General features: G+C 36.2%; 1 protein-coding gene across 2 annotated transcripts in view; it reads left to right on the forward strand.

Annotated features, from left to right (window-relative positions):
* camkk1a (calcium/calmodulin-dependent protein kinase kinase 1, alpha a) overlaps positions 1-18950 on the forward strand; it is an 88440-nt gene that overhangs the window by 63555 nt on the left and 5935 nt on the right. For both annotated transcript variants that reach the window (XM_081365665.1, XM_081365666.1), the window contains exons 9-16: positions 908-929; positions 3734-3822; positions 10349-10548; positions 11308-11361; positions 11550-11623; positions 12167-12254; positions 16643-16771; positions 17158-17261. In XM_081365665.1, the coding sequence (XP_081221791.1) occupies positions 908-929; positions 3734-3822; positions 10349-10548; positions 11308-11361; positions 11550-11623; positions 12167-12254; positions 16643-16771; positions 17158-17261 (760 nt within the window). The remainder of the gene's footprint in view (positions 1-907; positions 930-3733; positions 3823-10348; positions 10549-11307; positions 11362-11549; positions 11624-12166; positions 12255-16642; positions 16772-17157; positions 17262-18950) is intronic.

Consider the following 18950-nt stretch of genomic DNA (forward strand, 5'->3'; position numbering starts at 1 on the left):
TGTGCACCAAATCCTGAAGGATCATGTGACGCAGAGTAATGACTGCTAAAAATTCAGCTTTGACATCACAGGCATAAATTCCATTTTTAAATATATTTAAATAGAAATCATTTTAAATTGGAATCATATTTCACCCTATGACTGTCCTATTTTTGGTCCAATAAATGCTACCTTAGTGAGTATAAGAGACTTCTTTCAAAAATATAAAAAGCATCATACCGAACTGACACTTGTGAATGGTATTCCATTCATATTAGTATTCCAATCATCAAAATGAACCCCACATTTACACATAATACATGCTTAAATCTTTCTTTTCAAGGTGTGTTCATTGGTTGTAGTATTAAGCTGTTTGCTCTCATTGCTAGTCATCACATCGCTTCACTGCATTGTCGCATCAATGTCGCTCATATCGTCTCACATCACCAACTCTCATTGAAAATGAATGAACTCTGGGCGTTTTGTCGCTGCAAAACATTTGCCAGTATGAACCCCCTGAAGTCTACCATTATAAACTTTACTTTTTCATGAAAAGTAGACTGTTTCAAATAGTTCAAACTGTGCTGCCTGTCTTCCTAATTGGCTGACGTGAGATTCTGCAGAATAAGTGTCTCATACATAAGACTGTGTGACACATTTAGTTGTCCCCTCTGACTCATACTGTAAGAATGAAAATAAGGTGTTTGTGCTGATGGACTGCTACAAACTTCCACTGAGCAATGCTGCGAATATCATACTTATATGCGCAAAAAAGTCTGGTCATATAAGGCTATGACATGCTATATGAGGACTGTGAACATTACATTTCATAAAGTGCACTGAATAATGGATTTGTCAATAACAGAATGTCTTTTCACTCTCACTTTGCTTTAATGACTCCCTTTCTCCTGTTCTGATCTCTCTGCAGTGTTTGAGCTGATGCAGAAGGGGTGAGTATTCTGTGCGTCCACTTTCACATTCACCACATTATCTTCCATGCTCTGTCCTTCCATTAATCACTCCATTCCTCCTTCATCAACTGCCCTGTCTTGCATATCTGTTATCACTTACAGTAGATCTGACTCAGTTTCCCCTGTTTTCCTCCCTTGTTCCAAAGGGATTAATTAAATGCTTATATTATCACTTTCTCACTCAGACTCTTATTCGCGTCTTTTTCTAGATCAGTTCTTATGTTTTTTTGTCATTGAATAGACTTTTTTTCTCTCTACATATTAAAAAATTGCATTGTTAATCTTTTCTGTATCACTTCTATTACTTGTAGTGTTTATTTATTCTGTTGCTTTCTCTGCGTTTCTAAATCCATAAAAAGCTAATTTAAAGGGTAGCTGTCTTCCAGTTTATTATAAGACCTTTTTTTTTCAAATGTGACATTTTACTTTGGTTGAACATGAGTTTCTGCCAGGTGGCCTAGCTTTGTTTTGGAGAGAAATGTGTTGTTCAGTATCCCTGGTGTTTGTGGGCTTATGACTTGAAAAGAGCAGATTAAAACTTACTTTGCATAATTACAGAATGGTCTATTTTCACTAGACCTGGCTGAATATATTTGGCCTTTCTGCTCAATCGTGATTCACTGCCTGTGGGTAATGAATGAAATGGCCTTTTGAGGACCCTGTTTTGTGCTAAGTGGTTTGTGTGATTGGTTTTTATGTAAATCTCACAGTCACAGTTCGTTTTGAAGGATTCCATCCACTCTGTGTTCATGTAGTTTCACAGCATCTTCTGTTCTCTCACTGATGTCTCTTACTTGACCAGTGTGGCCTTGTTGTAATGTCTTGCTAACTTACATTATGTAACTTTTTTTTTGGTTCAAAATGAACAAAATTTAAATAATGAGTTAATACCTTATCAATCCTTCTTCAAAAACATGTTTTTGTCTTACTATGGTATTCACTATGGTATAAGCCTGTTATAAGTGTTTATATTTTAGACCTGACGGGATGGTTTTCATGGGAAATCGCGTACATGCCTCACTCGCCGCGTGTGTCTCGTTATATCCGTAAATACAGAAAAGTTTCTCCGGCTACTTAGGTTAGTTGTCACAACGAGCGAGAAAGGTTAAAGCTAAAGCTCGAACCTCTGGGCAATCAGCAGTTTGAAAAAAATTGCGAACAGAGAAGAAGTCTGCTGGCAAAAATAGAACGCGACAGAAAAACATTTGCCATTCTGTGATGTACTGTACTGTTGTTTCGGATTCTTCAGATTTAAATAGGTCACTAAGTTTATGTTGTCTAGCTGACTAACGTAGGCTAGATGAGATTTTGTCAAAACAACAAAAATAAGTTATAATATTCTTAAAAACACCATAATATATTATATATATAGCAGATATACATATCCGAAATATATCAGAAATAAAATGTAAATACACAGTTACCTGTTTATTTAATTTATGTTTCAAAAATGGTTAATTAATAAATGAGTAAATCATCATGAATGTAACATTTAATTTGCTGTTTTAAAAAGCAAAATTGCTTTTCTTTTTCCAGATTCCTTTTCTTTATAATTTAATTGTTTTAATTTATTATTTCCAGCTATTAATGTTTGTAAAGAACAACGTAATGAACATTTGTATTGAAAATGTAATTATTATTAAAGGGTTAGTTCACCCAAAAATGAAAATTCTGTCAGTAATTACTCACCCTCATGTTGTTCCAACCCCATAAGACTTTCGTTCATCTTCGTTCATCATTATTAAATCTGAGAGCTGTCTCACTCCTCCATAGGCTTCTAAGGCATTATAACTTGCTGGCCCAGAAAATGTATTAAAGACATCGTTAATATAGTCCAAGTGACTCCAGTGGCTCAATCTTAAGTTTGTAAAGCGACGAGAAAACTTTTTGTGCGCAAAAACAAACAAAAATAACGACTTTATTCCTCTATTCATTTAATTCTCTCTCTGTGCCTCGAGTTAGTTTACGTAGTGTTTTTGTGCAGCGTGTTGCACGTCACCACGTAGGCTCACTATTGGGCGATGCTGGTCATGTGTGTGATGCGCAGTGACGTGCAACACAGACGCGCTACGCAAAAACACTACGTGAAAAGACTCGAGGCCCAGGGAGAAGGAAATGAAAAGTGGAATAAAGTCGTTATTTTTGTTTGTTTTTGCGCACAAAAAGTTTTCTCGTCGCTTTATAAACTTAAGATTGAGCCACTGGAGTCACTTGGACTATATTACCGATGTCTTTAATACATTTTCTGGGCCAGCAAGTTATAGTGTCCATAAGCCTATGGAGGAGTGAGAAAACTCTCAGATTTAATCAAAAATATCTTAATTTGTGTTCCGAAGATGAACGAAAGTCTTACGGGGTTGGAACAACATTAGGGTGAGTAATTACTGACAGAATTTTCATTTTTGGGTGAACTAACCCTTTAAATATTTGAAATGAAATGTTTTATACAAGGAATATTTTTTTTCTGCTGCATATAAAAATAGCTAAAAATAAAATCGATCATATTTTTATGGTTGGGTCAGTGAGCATTTTTGGAAGGTAAGTAAAACATCTGAACTACATCAAAATATTTGTTATTAATCAAGCTGGTTTCATGCTGAAATCGCATCAAGAAGATGTTTCAGACACTATATTGTATCAAAATGATTTTGTGACTTAGACTAAATGTTTGAGGTTATTTCTCTTCTTATCAATTCATTCACAATTTCTCTTCATGAATCGTTACTCTCTTTTATTGTACCTTATCAGTTAACTTACAATAAAGTGTCTCCATTGGTCACCAGCCCTGTGATGGAGGTTCCCAGCGACAGTCCCTTCAGTGAGGACCAGGCCCGCCACTACTTCAGAGACATTGTTCTGGGCATCGAGTACTGTGAGTCATTTCCTTTATTTTTAACCCTCAGAGGTCGGAGATCACGCCGGCGTGATCTGCTCGCTTTTTTCCTTATGAGTTGAATTGAGACCCAAAATACTCTTTTGACTTTGATTTTACAAAACAAGTTTCATACATCAATCGATTCTGTTAAATGTGTATTATTTTTGTGTATACTCACAATAAAAACATAGTGTTGTGCTTTTCGACAAATAAAGAAAAATAAACGTGATGCGAGTTCTGCCTTCTATCTGCCAGTGTCGTCCATTCTGAAACACGTCCGAAAATGAACAATAACTCAGCGAATACTCAGTCAAACAGGCAAACAGACATACAGGCATGAAGCTTGAATTCTCTTCTCTTAAATGAAGTAATTTATATAAAAAACAAATATTCTCATGTTGTGAAATCTGTATTAAAAGAGAGCGATTCCAGTCGACCTCATTAGAGCTAATGTGACTCCGCCTACGGAGAGCGCGCACTATTCAAACGCAAATGAATGAGGCAATCCAAGCAAACCTGTGAACGCCCACATATCAGTTTATTCAGATCATTACTTTAACACCGTCTCAGCAGCGCTGTGAGCAATAACAATAATGAAAAAAGTACCTCAGAAGTGCGGGTATATCGAGGAGCGAGCTGAGGAATACTGTAAGTTTTTTTTTCTTCTCACGTGAATCGGGTTTCTGTTTTTGATGAATGAACGGATGCGCGCTGTTTACCACAGCTCGCAAAAAGACAGTTTAAATTTAAATCGCGTGTGTGAATGAATGAGGATGTTTTAGCAAACTGTATTACTATGAGTAAAAATCGACTGAAATATGTTGAAATAAAATGTAGGCTATTTGTACGTATTTGTACGTAGCAATACGTATTAAACTGCAATTTTATATGCCCTAATATTTCATAAAAACAACGTTACAGTCAGGCGAAATATGAAAGACAACATTTTGTTGACTAGATTTGAGTACAGTTTTTACTGTAGAATATACTGCCACATAAGCTTTTGATGAAAAAAGTAGCCTACCTCAGAAGTGCGGGTATATCGAGGAGCGAGCTGAGGAATACTGTAAGTTTTTTTTTCTTCTCACGTGAATCGGGTTTCTGTTTTTGATGAATGAACGGCAGAGATGCGCGCTGTTTACCACAGCTTGCAAAAAGACAGTTTAAATTTAAATCGCGTGTGTGAATGAATGAGGATGTTTTAGCAAACTGTATTACTATACTGAGATGAGTAAAAATCGACTGAAATATGTTGAAATAAAATGTAGGCTATTTGTATAAGCAATACGTATTAAACTGCAAATTAACATTTATATGCCCTAATATTTCATAAAAACAACGTTACAATCAGGCGAAATATGAAAGACAACATTTTGTTGACTAGATTTGAGTACAGTTTTTACTGTAGAATATATTGAATATATATATCAAATAAGCTTTTGTTTAGCAATTTTTATATATATATAAAATAAAGTCATCAACTAAGATGTTAGCTGTTCCAATTTTGGCTATATTCAAACTAATGAATACATAGATAGGCCTAAAATGTAGGCCTATAATCTTTTTTTTTTTTACAAAGAAAGAGTACACTTGAAATATTGTTGAAATTTTAATTATTGTTGTAATTGTAACCTTTTTAATAAAATAGCAAAACATATTTACAAGATAGATGTAAGCAAAATCTTAAATGGTCAATATAAGTCTTCTTCTAATTTTTTGTCCTTGCATTGTGGCTCAGTCAGTCAGAGTCACACCTGAATGAATGGCTAATTATATAGAGTCATTATGCATAATGGGTGGGACATTTTGTATTCCAAGGTGTAAACCACTCCTCGTTCACGCCCACTCGCATAATGGCTTTCCAAGCAAAACCTGTTTTACATCAATTTAAATCAATGTATTGTTTTATCTGAACGATAAAGCAAGACTATTTTCACATAATTTTGAAGCCAGAACTCGAAGGAAGAACATCCATTTCTCAAAAGTCTTATTCATGCACATTTATTATGAGTTTTGAGGTCTTCTTTCAGCAACTTTCATTTTTAATTTTTTCAATAACCACGCATAAGCATTATTCTCTTAAAAATAAAAAAATATACATGCATAGTGATCACATATTTTGGTAGCCCTGTTTGTGCTATATAGAGTGAATTTACACCTTTGCCACTAACATGTTTATAAATAACTGAAAAAAGCACAAATGTCAGAGCATGTTAGAACACCTCCAGTGCCCAGAAAACACCTCAGACTCCAGAGGGTTAAAAGCCTTTTTCAAATTGCTGGGTCGACCTCACTGTGTTCCATCCTCAGTTTATAAGGAGACCACCTTGACATGGTTTTAGTAATAGAGCATCTGAAGTTAAATAAATCCCAGGAGAGAAGAGCGAATCAAACTCCTACTGATGAGCGGCTGACATTAATCATTACTCGAGTAAAAATAAAGACCTAAGAGAGCTCTGTCTCAAGGAACATCTCTATGTTTGTTGTTCTAACTCATCATGGCATCCTGTTAGGCTAATGAAGTGAGCAAATGTGGCAGTGCGCTCGTGTATGTGTGCGTGGGGGAGTCTGTGCTATTTCTTAAGGCCGTTCTGATCTCTCATCTGTCAAAAGAAGAAACATGAGATTTTATTTTGGAACATAAAGATTACATAATGATGGTTAAAGTTACATAAAATGGGTGAAGAGAAAGTTAAGCTCAATCAACAGTATGTGGCATAATGTAGATTACCACATAAAATAATTTCCAAAAGCAAAAATCTGGGTTACAGTGAGGCACTTACAAAGGAGCAAAATGTAAACAATATGTGTGTCATCATGGCTTTTGTGTAAAAAAACAAAATCGCTTACTAAACTTTTCAGTGTAAAGTTACAACACAATGTGATAAACCCTGAAACGACTGTAAAATTTAAACAGCTGTACACCTTAAATTATACAAATAAGTTTTAACAGAAGTATTAATGTAAGCGCTTTTACTTCACATTTCTGCTTTTAAATCCTTCAAAAATGGTCCCTATTCACTTCTATTGTAAGTGTGTCATTGTAACCTAGATTTTTGCTTTTTAAAAGAAAAAACGAGACGAGTCAAAATCATTAGTTAATCGACAGGATATGTTGATTGAGCTTAAATTGTATTGAGCCTTTAAATAAGATGGCAGCACAAAAAAGGAGAACGAGCTAAGCTGAGTAGATTGCCAAGTGTCTGTTCTGCTCGAGTGGAAACTCGGCTTTCATCAATTCATTTGAATCCTGTGGCAACCGTCTGGATGGCAACAGACCATTTGCATGATTCGCTACAAATCAGTCCATGTTCACAATGAACTCCTTTGTGTGACTTTAATTTGTGGACTGCAATCAGAGTATGTGTCCATATCCTGTTTATTTCATTAGCACTATGCTAGTTACCTTAGGGAGCTGTGTCAATATAATTAATTAATAGTTCTAAAAAATACATAAGAAAATACTTCTAAAAAATCTGTGTGGGGGGGTTTATGATATGTAAACTGCTTGAGAGACAATTAACATAAGCTGTGGCTAGAGCAGGGGTTTTCAAAGTGGGGGCCGCCAGGGGGTGCCAGGGGGGCCGCAGCAAGTTGGGAAAAAAAAGCGAAAAAAAAGTTAAAAAACGTTCAAAAAATAAATATTTGTTAATATGAGTATTGTTATGAAATAACATTATAATAATTTGTTGCATAGCCTATCTGAACATTATACTTTTAATGCTAATCTTTTAGAGATGAACTGATTGATCGGCTAGTGACCAGAATTGGCCGATTTTCACGTGATTTTCAGTCTGACATATGCCGATTCAAATGCACTCTGGCGCCTCATGAATAACATCGCGGGACATCAGCATCATGCACACAGAACGCACATGTAGGAAACCTTGTGAATTACGGCCGTTTCAGACCACGAGCGGCGCGTGAGCAGCACGAATTTTTTCCGGCGTGCATGTTCAGTGAGTGCATTCACACCACGAGCAGGAGCAGCGCGTGAGCGTCAAGCAGGAGCGTCGCGTGAGCAGCAGTGAAGTGGAGGGTTTCGACGCCGAGTCTATTTTTGCTGCGCTGCTTACTCTCAATTAAAGTGAAAGCACACTTTGATGGACAAAATAAATATGATTTCACACAAAAAGTACCTAAAATGCACATAATATGCATGTATAGTGTGTTTAACAAGCACTGGAGTAGGCTATGTGAGAAAAGAAAATGAAGACAAAAATATTTATAGAAAATTTACCAATTTAAACTTGTTTTTGGTGTTTTACTATTTTTAATGTTTTTAAAAGAAGTCTCTTATGCTCATCAAGCCTGCAGTTAAAAAAAAACAAAAAAAAAACAGTAATATTATGAAATATTATTACAATTTAAAATAATGGTTCTCTTTTTTAATATATTTTAAAATGTGATGCAAAGCTGAATTTTCATCAGCAAGTACTCCAGTCTTTGGTGTCTTATGATCCTTCAGAAATCATTCTAATATGATGATTTGATACTCAGTTATTATCAATGATGGAAACAGTTGTGCTGTTTAATATATTTTTTTTGGAATACTTTTTTCAGGATTCATTGATGAGTAAAACGTTAACAGCATTTATTCATAAAAACAGCATTTATTCAAAATAAAAACATTTCTAACAATATAAATCGTTACCATCACCTTTTATCAATTTAACGCATCCTTGTTGAATTAAAGTACTAATTTCTTAAAAAAAAAAATAGTTATTGTTCCCAAACTTTTGAACGGTAGTGTATATTGTTACAAAAGATTTCTATTCTAAATAAATACAGTTCTTTTTAACTTTTTATTCATCAAATAATCCTGAAAAAAGTATCTCAGGTTATAAAAAAAATATTAAGCAGCACAACTGTTTCCAACATTGATCATGAATCAGCATATTAGAATGATTTCTGAAGGATCATAAGACACCAAAGACTGGAGTACGTGCTGATGAAGATTCAGCTTTGCATCACAAAAATAAATTACATTTTAAAGTATATCAAAAAAGAGAACCATTATTTAAAATTGTAATAATATTTCATAATATTACTGTTTTTTAATATATATATATATATTTTTTTTTACTGCAGGTTTGATGAGCATAAGAGACTTCTTTCAAAAACATTAAAAATAGTAATGTTTCCAAACTTTTGACTGGTACTGTATATATATATATATATAACATTTATTTTATATATATATATATATATATATATATATATATAAAATGAAATCAGAATCGGCTAAAATCTGTATCGGCAGGTCAAACTAAATGAAAAATCGGAATCTGCCTTGAAAATTGTCATCGGTGCATCTCTATAATCTTTCTGATTGGCTGGTATCAAACACCATCACATAATCTGGTGTTCACCTAGATGTTTTATTTATTTATTTCTACATGTGCCGTAAGGGGGGCCTTGGCCAGAACCTAGTGGTATTTGGGGGGCCTTGGCATGGAAAAGTTTGGGAACCCCTGGGCTAGAGTACCTATGTGTTACATTCACCTTGCTTTGCTGACTTTGATCAAATTATTATATGCAGTAACCTGCTAATGCTTTGAACACATCTCTGTGTTCCTTAATGGATTTTCTTTTTTCATTACCATGCTTGTCATCTGAAGACATCTTAGACATGGCTCTTGTTGTCGCGTATAACCAGTAATGACACATGACTGAAAGATGATAAGTGGTGGGCAGGTTATCTTTGATTGACCACTTGAGACAAGAAGGCGTCTCTTAACCAATCAAATTCAGCTTCAGTGTGCACAGGGTGTCCTTCTTGATCCTTTCTGCTGTTCCTTAGTTAAGCTGAGACCTCCCGCGGTCAGGCACACTTGATGTTGTACCTCCTCTTTACTTGCCATGCTCAACCTAGTAGCTTTATTAAACTTGTTTTGAGTAAAAAAAAAAAAAAAAAAAAAGACATTTTAGTCAAAATTAAGTAACTTGTACAGTATAAGTATGGATTAGTATTACATGGTATGTTAATGTTGAATTTTTTTCTGATCACAATTAGGCATGGATGGATTAGTCTTGAATTTTAAATACTTTTTGATGTTGCATTGAGAAGATTGATCCTCACATAATATAATAATAATAATATATAAAATGTTTTTGTTTAATGATCATTTGCAGGACTATAAAATGTATTATTATTACTTTTAAATATGGATAAAATAATTTGATCCTCATAACTTTACATTTTAATTATCGGTTTTAGTGATATTGACCTTAATAGCATGTGGTGTCACCCATCTCTAGTAATAATAATAATAATAATAATTTTTATACTTGTATTATAAAAAATTAAGTATTTACTTTATTACTATATAGTACTATAGTTACTAAGTTTTGAGGACCAATGCGTTACGTTTGTTTTGTGAAGTCTAATACAATTCTGAGATTTTAAACTAATCATCAGTAAATTGACCTTTTGGAATGACTCCTTCATCTTGTTATTCTTTTAGATGATATACTCGAAATATCATACTCCTTCTCTGATATTCTTTCTCTTTTTGCTCAGTGCACTTTCAGAAGATTGTTCACAGGGATATCAAACCATCTAATTTATTACTTGGAGATGACGGCCATGTCAAAATTGCTGATTTTGGGGTCAGTAACCAGTTCGAAGGTAACGATGCCTGTCTCTCCAGCACTGCTGGTACTCCTGCATTCATGGCCCCAGAGACACTGTCAGACAACCGCCAGAGCTTTAGTGGAAAGGTAATGCGTGTCTGTGGTGATTTTGCTGGTATGTGTTGTGATAGGCCAATCAGACCTTAGGCTGAAAAATTAGGCTCAGTAGAATTATTATTTTTTTTTTATGAATGGGACATTGCTAATTCTCCCATAAATGTGTCAAAGAGCTACGCTACTGTTCAACAGATTTTTATTAAAGAAGTTTCTTAATTTTTATTTTTTATTTTGATATACAGTTTTTCAAAATGTAATTTATTCCTGTAATGGCAATGCTGAATTTTCCGCATCATTACTCCAGCCTTCAGTATCACATGATCTTTTAGAAGTCATTTTAATATGCTGATTTAATGCTTAAGAAATATTTTTTTTATTAGCATCCATGTTGAAAACAGTATGCCTCTTAATACTGTATGTTTGTGGAAACCATTGTTTTCAGGTTGTTTTGATGAATAGAAAGTTCAGAAGAACAGCATTTATTTAAAAATTTTTTTTGTGTGTGTAACTTTAGAAATCTAGTCTTTACTGTCACTTTTGATCAATTTAATGCATCTTTGAGCAATAAAATGATTTTATTGTTTTTTTTACCCTTATTGAGTGCACATTAGTCCATTCTTTAAGATATTTTGTTTTGCATTCCTAGGAAGAAAGTCATAGAGCTTTGGCACAACATGATAGTAAATAAATGACAACAGAATTTAAATTTTGAATGAACTCTCCCTTCAAGAAATGACATTTATCTCAAAAGCTCCTGCATCAATATAACAGAAGTTGTGTCTTGTTCAGGCTCTGGATGTGTGGGCTATGGGAGTGACTCTCTACTGTTTCGTGTATGGGAAGGTGAGTCGGCTCATATACTGATATAATCAGAATGATAGCAGTAATTCTTCACTGAGGAATTATCTATCAGTAAGATCAATGGACGGGCCAGTGTGCTACTGCAGTGACATTTGTGTGATTGATGATTTTGATCACTCATCCATCTAACCTTCCCTCCCTCTCCTCTATTTTTCTTCCTTGTCCTCCAGTGCCCATTTATTGATGAGTACATTCTGGCACTTCACAATAAGATCAAGTGTAAGCCGGTGGAGTTCCCCGAGACGTAAGTCGCCCCTCGCTGTGTGTGACGCATCTGTCGTCCCACAGAAACAGAGAAAGGAAATGTCAGAGATGTTTGAGTGTATGACAGTGTGAGATGAATGCTATTTTGAGGCATGTTGGTTTATGTATGACATTTGTGTATGCTCGTGCAGGTCTATGTTGATGAAGTCTGTTGTCTGTGTCTGGAAGGCCAGAGGCCATCCGAATGCATGTCATCTGGTGTATGTGTTTGGACTAATCGTCAGCAAATAAAAGCGCTTCTCTCTCTCACACACGCATGGTCCCTGATGTCATGCTGCAGTGTTCTCACTGTGAATCAAAAACAGTGTACATGACAAGGGGCTTCACTCACTTTTTGGGTTTCTTTTCTAAGCGTAAACCTCACAAATGTTTTTAATTAATTTAACATTTTTAATTCTATGCTAACAAGCCAAAATTAAGGGAGTGAGGGAAAATAATTTGAGAGATTCAACCTAATTCAAAAGGATCCCTTCAAAAGGTTTGTGTTTTCAGCTGTTTTCTCTGTGTTTCTGTAATATCTCAGGCCAGCTATCAGCGAAGGGCTGAAGGACCTGGTCACACGAATGCTGGACAAAAACCCAGACGCCAGGATCACTGTTCCTGAGATCAAAGTAAGTATACAGTGCATATGATGGAAAGGAGCACTTCTTAGATTGAAAGTGTAGAGTAAACCCTTCCACCTTCATCTTCACCACTCTGTATTGCAAGATAGTTATTATTCACTGAGGAGTGCATCTATTTACACTGAAATGAATGTGCATATTTGACCTTGTTGGCTGGGCTTGTATTATTAATCAATGCTATCCTTCAGAAATCACCTAAATTTTCCTTCCTGCATATCAGCGAGAGAGTGCGCTCTCTCTGTGAGTACACACACACACACTCGGCCATCACTTAATATTGAAATTATAGTCAGTTTCTCAAAAAGAAATGTATCATTAGTCTTCACTCACAGTAGCTCCAGTGTTTCTATCAAAGACCATTCCTGAGCCACATACAGGGATAGTGATAATATGACACAATATCTCTGATAGCTTCTGCACCATCTAGCAGACTTGCTGTTTGGACAGAAACACATCAGCTAATCCCTTTGGAGAAGGATTTTGGTTCAGTTCTGGAAACTTCCATCTGCTGTCTCAGTGTGACAGTGAGTGTGAATAATTAGCACACACACACACACACACACACACACACACACACTCGGCCATCAGAGACTCTTGCCTGCATGTCATTACCCAGAAAATGTTCCATTAAAGCAGCGATCCCCAGAGCACACTTTAATCTGAGCTTCTCGGCCTACATTCACTCAATAGCTCTACTCTCATACCCTTCAGACTAACTTTGTTATTAGGACAAATATTTTATTTCTTTAATAATTTTTTGATTGGATGAATGGTTAGATGGATGGATAGATGAAAGGATTGATGGATGAATAGAGAAATGAAATGAAGGATAGAAGGTTAGATGGATGGACCAAGGAATGGAGGGACGGACTGATGGATGGATTGATAAATGTAAGTATAGATGATGGCTTGATGGAAGAAACACTAAATAGAGGGATGGATGGATGGATGGATTGATGAATAGATGGATATATGACAGCTGGATGGATGGACGAATGGATGGATGTATGAACTGATCTACAGACATGGATGGATGAATAGAAGGATAAAGGATGGGTGGATGGATGGATGGATGGATGGATGGATAGAATATTAGATGGATGGACCGATGGATGGATGGATGGATGGACAGACTGATGGTTTGATGAATAGATGGATGGATGGATGGATGGATGGATGGATGGATGGATGGATGGATGGACGGACGGACGGACGGACGAACGAATGGACGGATGTATGGACTGATCTTCAGACATGGATGGATGGATGGATGGATGGACAGACCGATGGATTGATTAATAGATAGATATATGATGGCTGGATGTATGGACTGATCTATAGACATGGATGGATGAATGGAAGGATAAATGATGGATGGCTGCATGGATGGATGGATGGATGGATGGATGGACGGATGGATGGATAGATAGAATATTAGATGGATGGATGGATGGATGGATGGATGGATGGATGGATGGATGGACGGGTGGATGGATAGATAGAATATTAGATGGATGGATGGATGGATGGATGGATGGATGGATGGAAGGACAGATGGATAGATGCATTGATGGATCTACAGACATACAGTGCAATGCATACGTTAATACACCCATGCTAAAGTTGACTAAAAAGAGGAATAAAAAATCATATTTTGGAAATTGAACTTAATGCCTTAATTTAAAAAATTAGGAAAAATCCAACCTTTTGGAATTAAAATAGCCCCACATCATCACATAGCCTTCACCATACCTAGAGATTGGCATGGGGTACTTTCCATAAGATCATCTCTCAATGCAAATCAAACTAGCTTTTAGGCTAACTGAAATAAAACCATGCCAATCTCTAGGTATGGTGAAGGCTATGTGATGATGTGGGGCTATTTTAACTCCAAAGGCCAAGGGAACTTTATCAGGATGCATAGTATCCTAAAAATTAATACAAAAAAAATACTTAAAAATAAAATTCTGCCTGCCTCTATGGGAATTTAACATAGGGGTGTACACACTTATGCACCATGTATTTTAAGGAAGAACATTTATTTATTTACGATACATTATTCATTCACAAAGAAAATTGGTGTCCTAAAAGGTTGGATTTTTCCTAATTTTTTAAATTAAGGCATTAAGTTCAATTTCAAAAATATGATTTTTTATTCCTCTTTTTAGTCAACTTTAGCATGGGTGTATTAACTTATGCATTGCACTGTATAATAGGTAGGGTAGATCAATGGATTAATTGTTGTGATGGATGGATAGAAGGAAGGAAGGAAAGATGATGGATGGATGGGTAGATGGCCCCCACCACCCTTCACCAATATCATATACTGTACAATAGATGAGCATGGAGGCCCACATGTAACGGAAGATGGTAATGTTGTTGTAAAACCTTAATTCTAAAAGTTAAATTACAATTACAACGAATAAAAACTAACAAAAAGCAAGAAATTGTTAAATAATAATAAAACCAATTCAAAAAAGTAACAGCAAAATAATGTTTTTTTCACCATCAGTCTGTTATAATTCATAAATCAAAAAGTAAACATTTAGAAATGGACAAGAATGCAGTCAAATTTAAAAAATAAAATCGTTTGTTGTCTTATTTTTTAATAAAGATAATATGGAACTGGTAATATATTATTAAATAAAGCTAATAGATTTATTCATCCAAGTGCAGTGTGTTGTATTTGTGTTTTCTTGATGTATTAAATACATCAGCCGACAGGCCAAGTGCATAATGCAATGCGTCGTGACTCGTGTACATTTTTTAACTCTACAAAAGTGTAAAAAGACAGGGATTTTGACCACGTAATCATTCGTCGATTGTGGTGCGTGCCGATAATGAAAAGTAACAGTACCCGACAGGCTGTAGACGGTAGTTTTCTTATTCCCAGCGAAATAACAATACAACCTGTCTTTAAGAACGTCTTGTAATAGTCACCTATTTCTGCCTTTATGTACAGCTTTTTGAGGTGATGATAAACATGCTTTGTTGTATGGTTTTTTTTTTTCTTCACATGAAAAAAGCTAACTGTTGTATCAGATGCCTGTGGTGTAATCACGGACTATTATATGGACTTTTATTTGTTTTTGTTTTGTCCTCGCGTCATTGTTATGTCACGCAATATGGTTTTAAGGAGAAGTGGAAGTGACGTCGAGAGAGGACTCCGGAGTTCAAACGGGGAAAGCGGTCTGTGTTTAGCGGGCTCTGTGTAATAGTTGCATGAAGAATTCATCAAAGGGACTAATACCCTATTTTTGTGGATTACGTGACAATTGTTTTCTGGACTACTACATCTTCCCATCGGCTAAACAGACTGTGGCGAGATTGCGTAAGTCCACGGGGATATTGACTGCGGCTTCTCGCCACGCTTCGCCTTACATTTTTGTTTGGTGTCTTTTTCTTCTCGCGGAGTACATTGTCGTTCCGTACGGACAATTTATGTTGCTTGAATGAACTTTCGGTCTGCTGGCCAGGACCTTGGGACATTGGGGTGTTGAGGGTTAAATGTGTGTGGGTAATTTGAGAATGTTTGTTTGCTGTGTTGGAGTGCGGCCGTGCCTCCAGCTGTGAAATAAGCGCATATTGCTGCCCGTCTGGGTATTATAATGTAATATATCTCTCAATACACTTGGTTGAACTTGTGTTTCATTGTTTTTTCGTTAATATATAATTAATTCAAGTCTACATACATGTCAATTGTATTCTATATATTTTTTCTTTAGTGTTTATTTAACGAAAGTAAGCTGTTACTGGCTTTATTTATATCAGTAGGTATCAGATCCGCCCGTTACCTTATGTTTTGCGTGCAGTACTTTTTCCTTGCTTTGATAGTGTAAGGGAAATTGTTACAGTCTTTATCGACTGGGATACACCAACTCTCCTGGCCTCCCTCTCCTTCTTTTCATGGCGTTTCTGGTGCCCTGATTTATGTTTTCTTTTCCCCAATATTTTTCAGTCAGTTAGTTGCCTGCTCTTCCACCAAGTTCATCGTTAACTTCCGGCACTGCCGCCTCAACTCTGATTGGTTCTGTTCACAAGCTGGGGTGGGACTTACAATTTTATTGGGTCCATCTGATGTTTGTCACTGACTGAATAATTTATAAATACTTTAGATCGGACTAAACCATTTTTAAGGAGGCAAGAGAAGCAGATATTTGGAAAAAAATATTTAACCAAATTGCATGGTTTTGTGGTTTTCATTTAAATCTCAGGCATACAACTAATATAAATATTAGAATTATTCATACAACAGGGGGCTACATAGTATAACTACTGGATTTTGTCACCACCTTTCACCCCACTAGCGACGGCCCTGACGGAATGACATGTACACAGCATGTTATATACGTGTGTGTGTGTGTGTGTATTTTCAGGTGGACCCCTGGGTGACTCAGGATGGTACAGACCCATTGCCTTTAGAAGAGGAGCACTGTACTGCGGTAGAAGTCACTGAAGAGGAGGTGCAGAACTCAGTGAAGTTTGTCCCCAGTCTGTCTGCAGTAGTAAGTGAAACAGAGTGTGTAAGGGTTCATGAGTTGCTGAACTGTAGTTACATGAACACACACAAGCCAAATGTGTCTAGTGCATGGTACAGCTGTCAATGAGTGGATGAATAAGAAGGTTAAGACACAATAGACCTCAACCAAACAACTGAAACCTCATCACATGTCAAACTGATCCTGCTTCTGAACTGTCTGCTTTTCCTTGATTACTTTCCTGGAATTAGTCCTTCTTGCCATCATCATCATTTCAATAAATGCAAAGTGTATTTTTAGCTTTTTTCTCTATTTTGTATTTGTAAATGTATTTCTGCATGCCCTGATCTGTGTTCTTTTAATATGTACGGTAAGTTAAGTCAACTAGTCCCCTCTTTCCTGTGATGCTGTAGATCTTGGTGAAAGCCATGTTAAGGAAGCGTTCCTTTGGGAATCCATTTGAGTGTCCCAGCAGGAGAGAAGAGAGATCCATGTCTGCTCCCAGCAGTCTTCTCATGTAAGTGTTTCAGCCGATGGCCAACTGGAATCCAGAGTAATATAGCTGCACAAATCCAATGGCTTTCCTTTTGCTCACAAGTCTTTTGTAAGAGGTTGAAGTCTTTTTAGCATTGCAACTCTTTTATTCTTTGTTTTTTTCACTCTCACATTCAAGGTCGCAGCATGATATTTCAGACGTCATGTCTATCAATTTGAACAGGAAGGTGTGCTAATAGTCACCCATTACTTCTCCTGCCGCCAACATACGTTTCCATAGTAGCATGATTCAGACGTTTTTTCTTTTGCAGTAGCATTCAAAGCTCTGGGACTTGATGTTTTCACTATTCTTTCTTCATTGCTTCTCTGAGACTGCTGACTCCCTCATTAATATTTGTATAATATATATATTTATAGCGACTCCTGGCCATAAATTAGGGTAGATTCTTGGTCTTAGCGCTAGTTTATGATAAACATTTTGTAAGCTTTATATTCTAATGACTAAATACATCACACACAGAGAATTCTTCCGAATTCGAATGTCCTTGCCTTATTCAGCCTGACGGTGGCGCTCTATTGATGGTTGAAAGACTTTAGTGTACAAGACAAATGCATACAGTAGAACGCCTTAAAGGGATAGTTCACCCAAAAATGGTGAAAATTCTGTCATTAATTACTCACCCTCATGTCGTTCCAAACCCATAAGACCATTGTTCATCTTCGGAACACAAATTAAGATCATTTGTGATGAAATCCGAGAGCTTTCTGTCCCTCCATTGGGAGCAAAGAAACGTACACATTCAAGGTCCAGAACGATAGGAAAGACATCATTAAAGTAATCCATGTGACTCCAGTGGTTTAACCTCAATTTATGAAGCAACGCGAGTGCTTTGTTTGCACAAAAAAAGTGTGTAATATAGTTCTAAATGTATATTTCAGTTTTTCATATTCAGCATCTATATATACATACAGTATATACAAGGTCACAACAATAATTCCGTTTTTTTTTTTTTTTTTTTTGATGTTTGCACCATCCATCCTTTGACAGTTATTCTCAGAGGCCTTTTGCTGGTAATGCTTCTGCCCACTTGGCTGACAGTAAGTGTCTCCATGAAGTCATCTCTGTCCCCACTCTGCTGCTTTTCCCACATTAGAGTGGGTTTGTTCAAGGACAGCAGCATGTTCTCTCACTCTTCCTCTCTGTGTGCTGTCTGTTAGATGCCTGTCAGAATCAGCAGAGGGTTGCTCCCTGTCCTATGAATGCCCTGGATCAATACAAACAGTCTGGTTATCTCTGTATGCATCCCAGATAGACTAAAGTCATTGTATTGTTTGTTTGTTTGTTTGTTTGTTTGTTTGTTTTTTGTGTGTTTTTTTTTCCCCAGATGTGCCATATGCAGTTATTGTTCGTACAATCAAAACTGAAAGGTCATTTGATTATCTGTAAACAAATTGACATGCTTGTTTGGTGTCAACCCTCTCTGTTGACAAGGATGCAATCTGATTGGGAAATGAAGTGGATCAATACAGTGACTCAGCAGACCGGTGACTTCTTTTGCAAGAGGCAGTTTATTGTATTTTCATTTACCTCTATAATTTTTTATTAGCCATTTGTCAGTTAGTCGTTCCCTCTGAGTAAAAGCGTTTCTGAATAAATAGATAAAAAGCAGCAGCGCCCCCGGTTGGTAGAAAGCTATCATCGTAATTTTGA

Source organism: Scardinius erythrophthalmus (genome assembly GCF_964197995.2).
Source record: "Scardinius erythrophthalmus genome assembly, chromosome: 5".
In the NCBI taxonomy this organism is placed as follows: Eukaryota; Metazoa; Chordata; class Actinopteri; order Cypriniformes; family Leuciscidae; genus Scardinius; species Scardinius erythrophthalmus.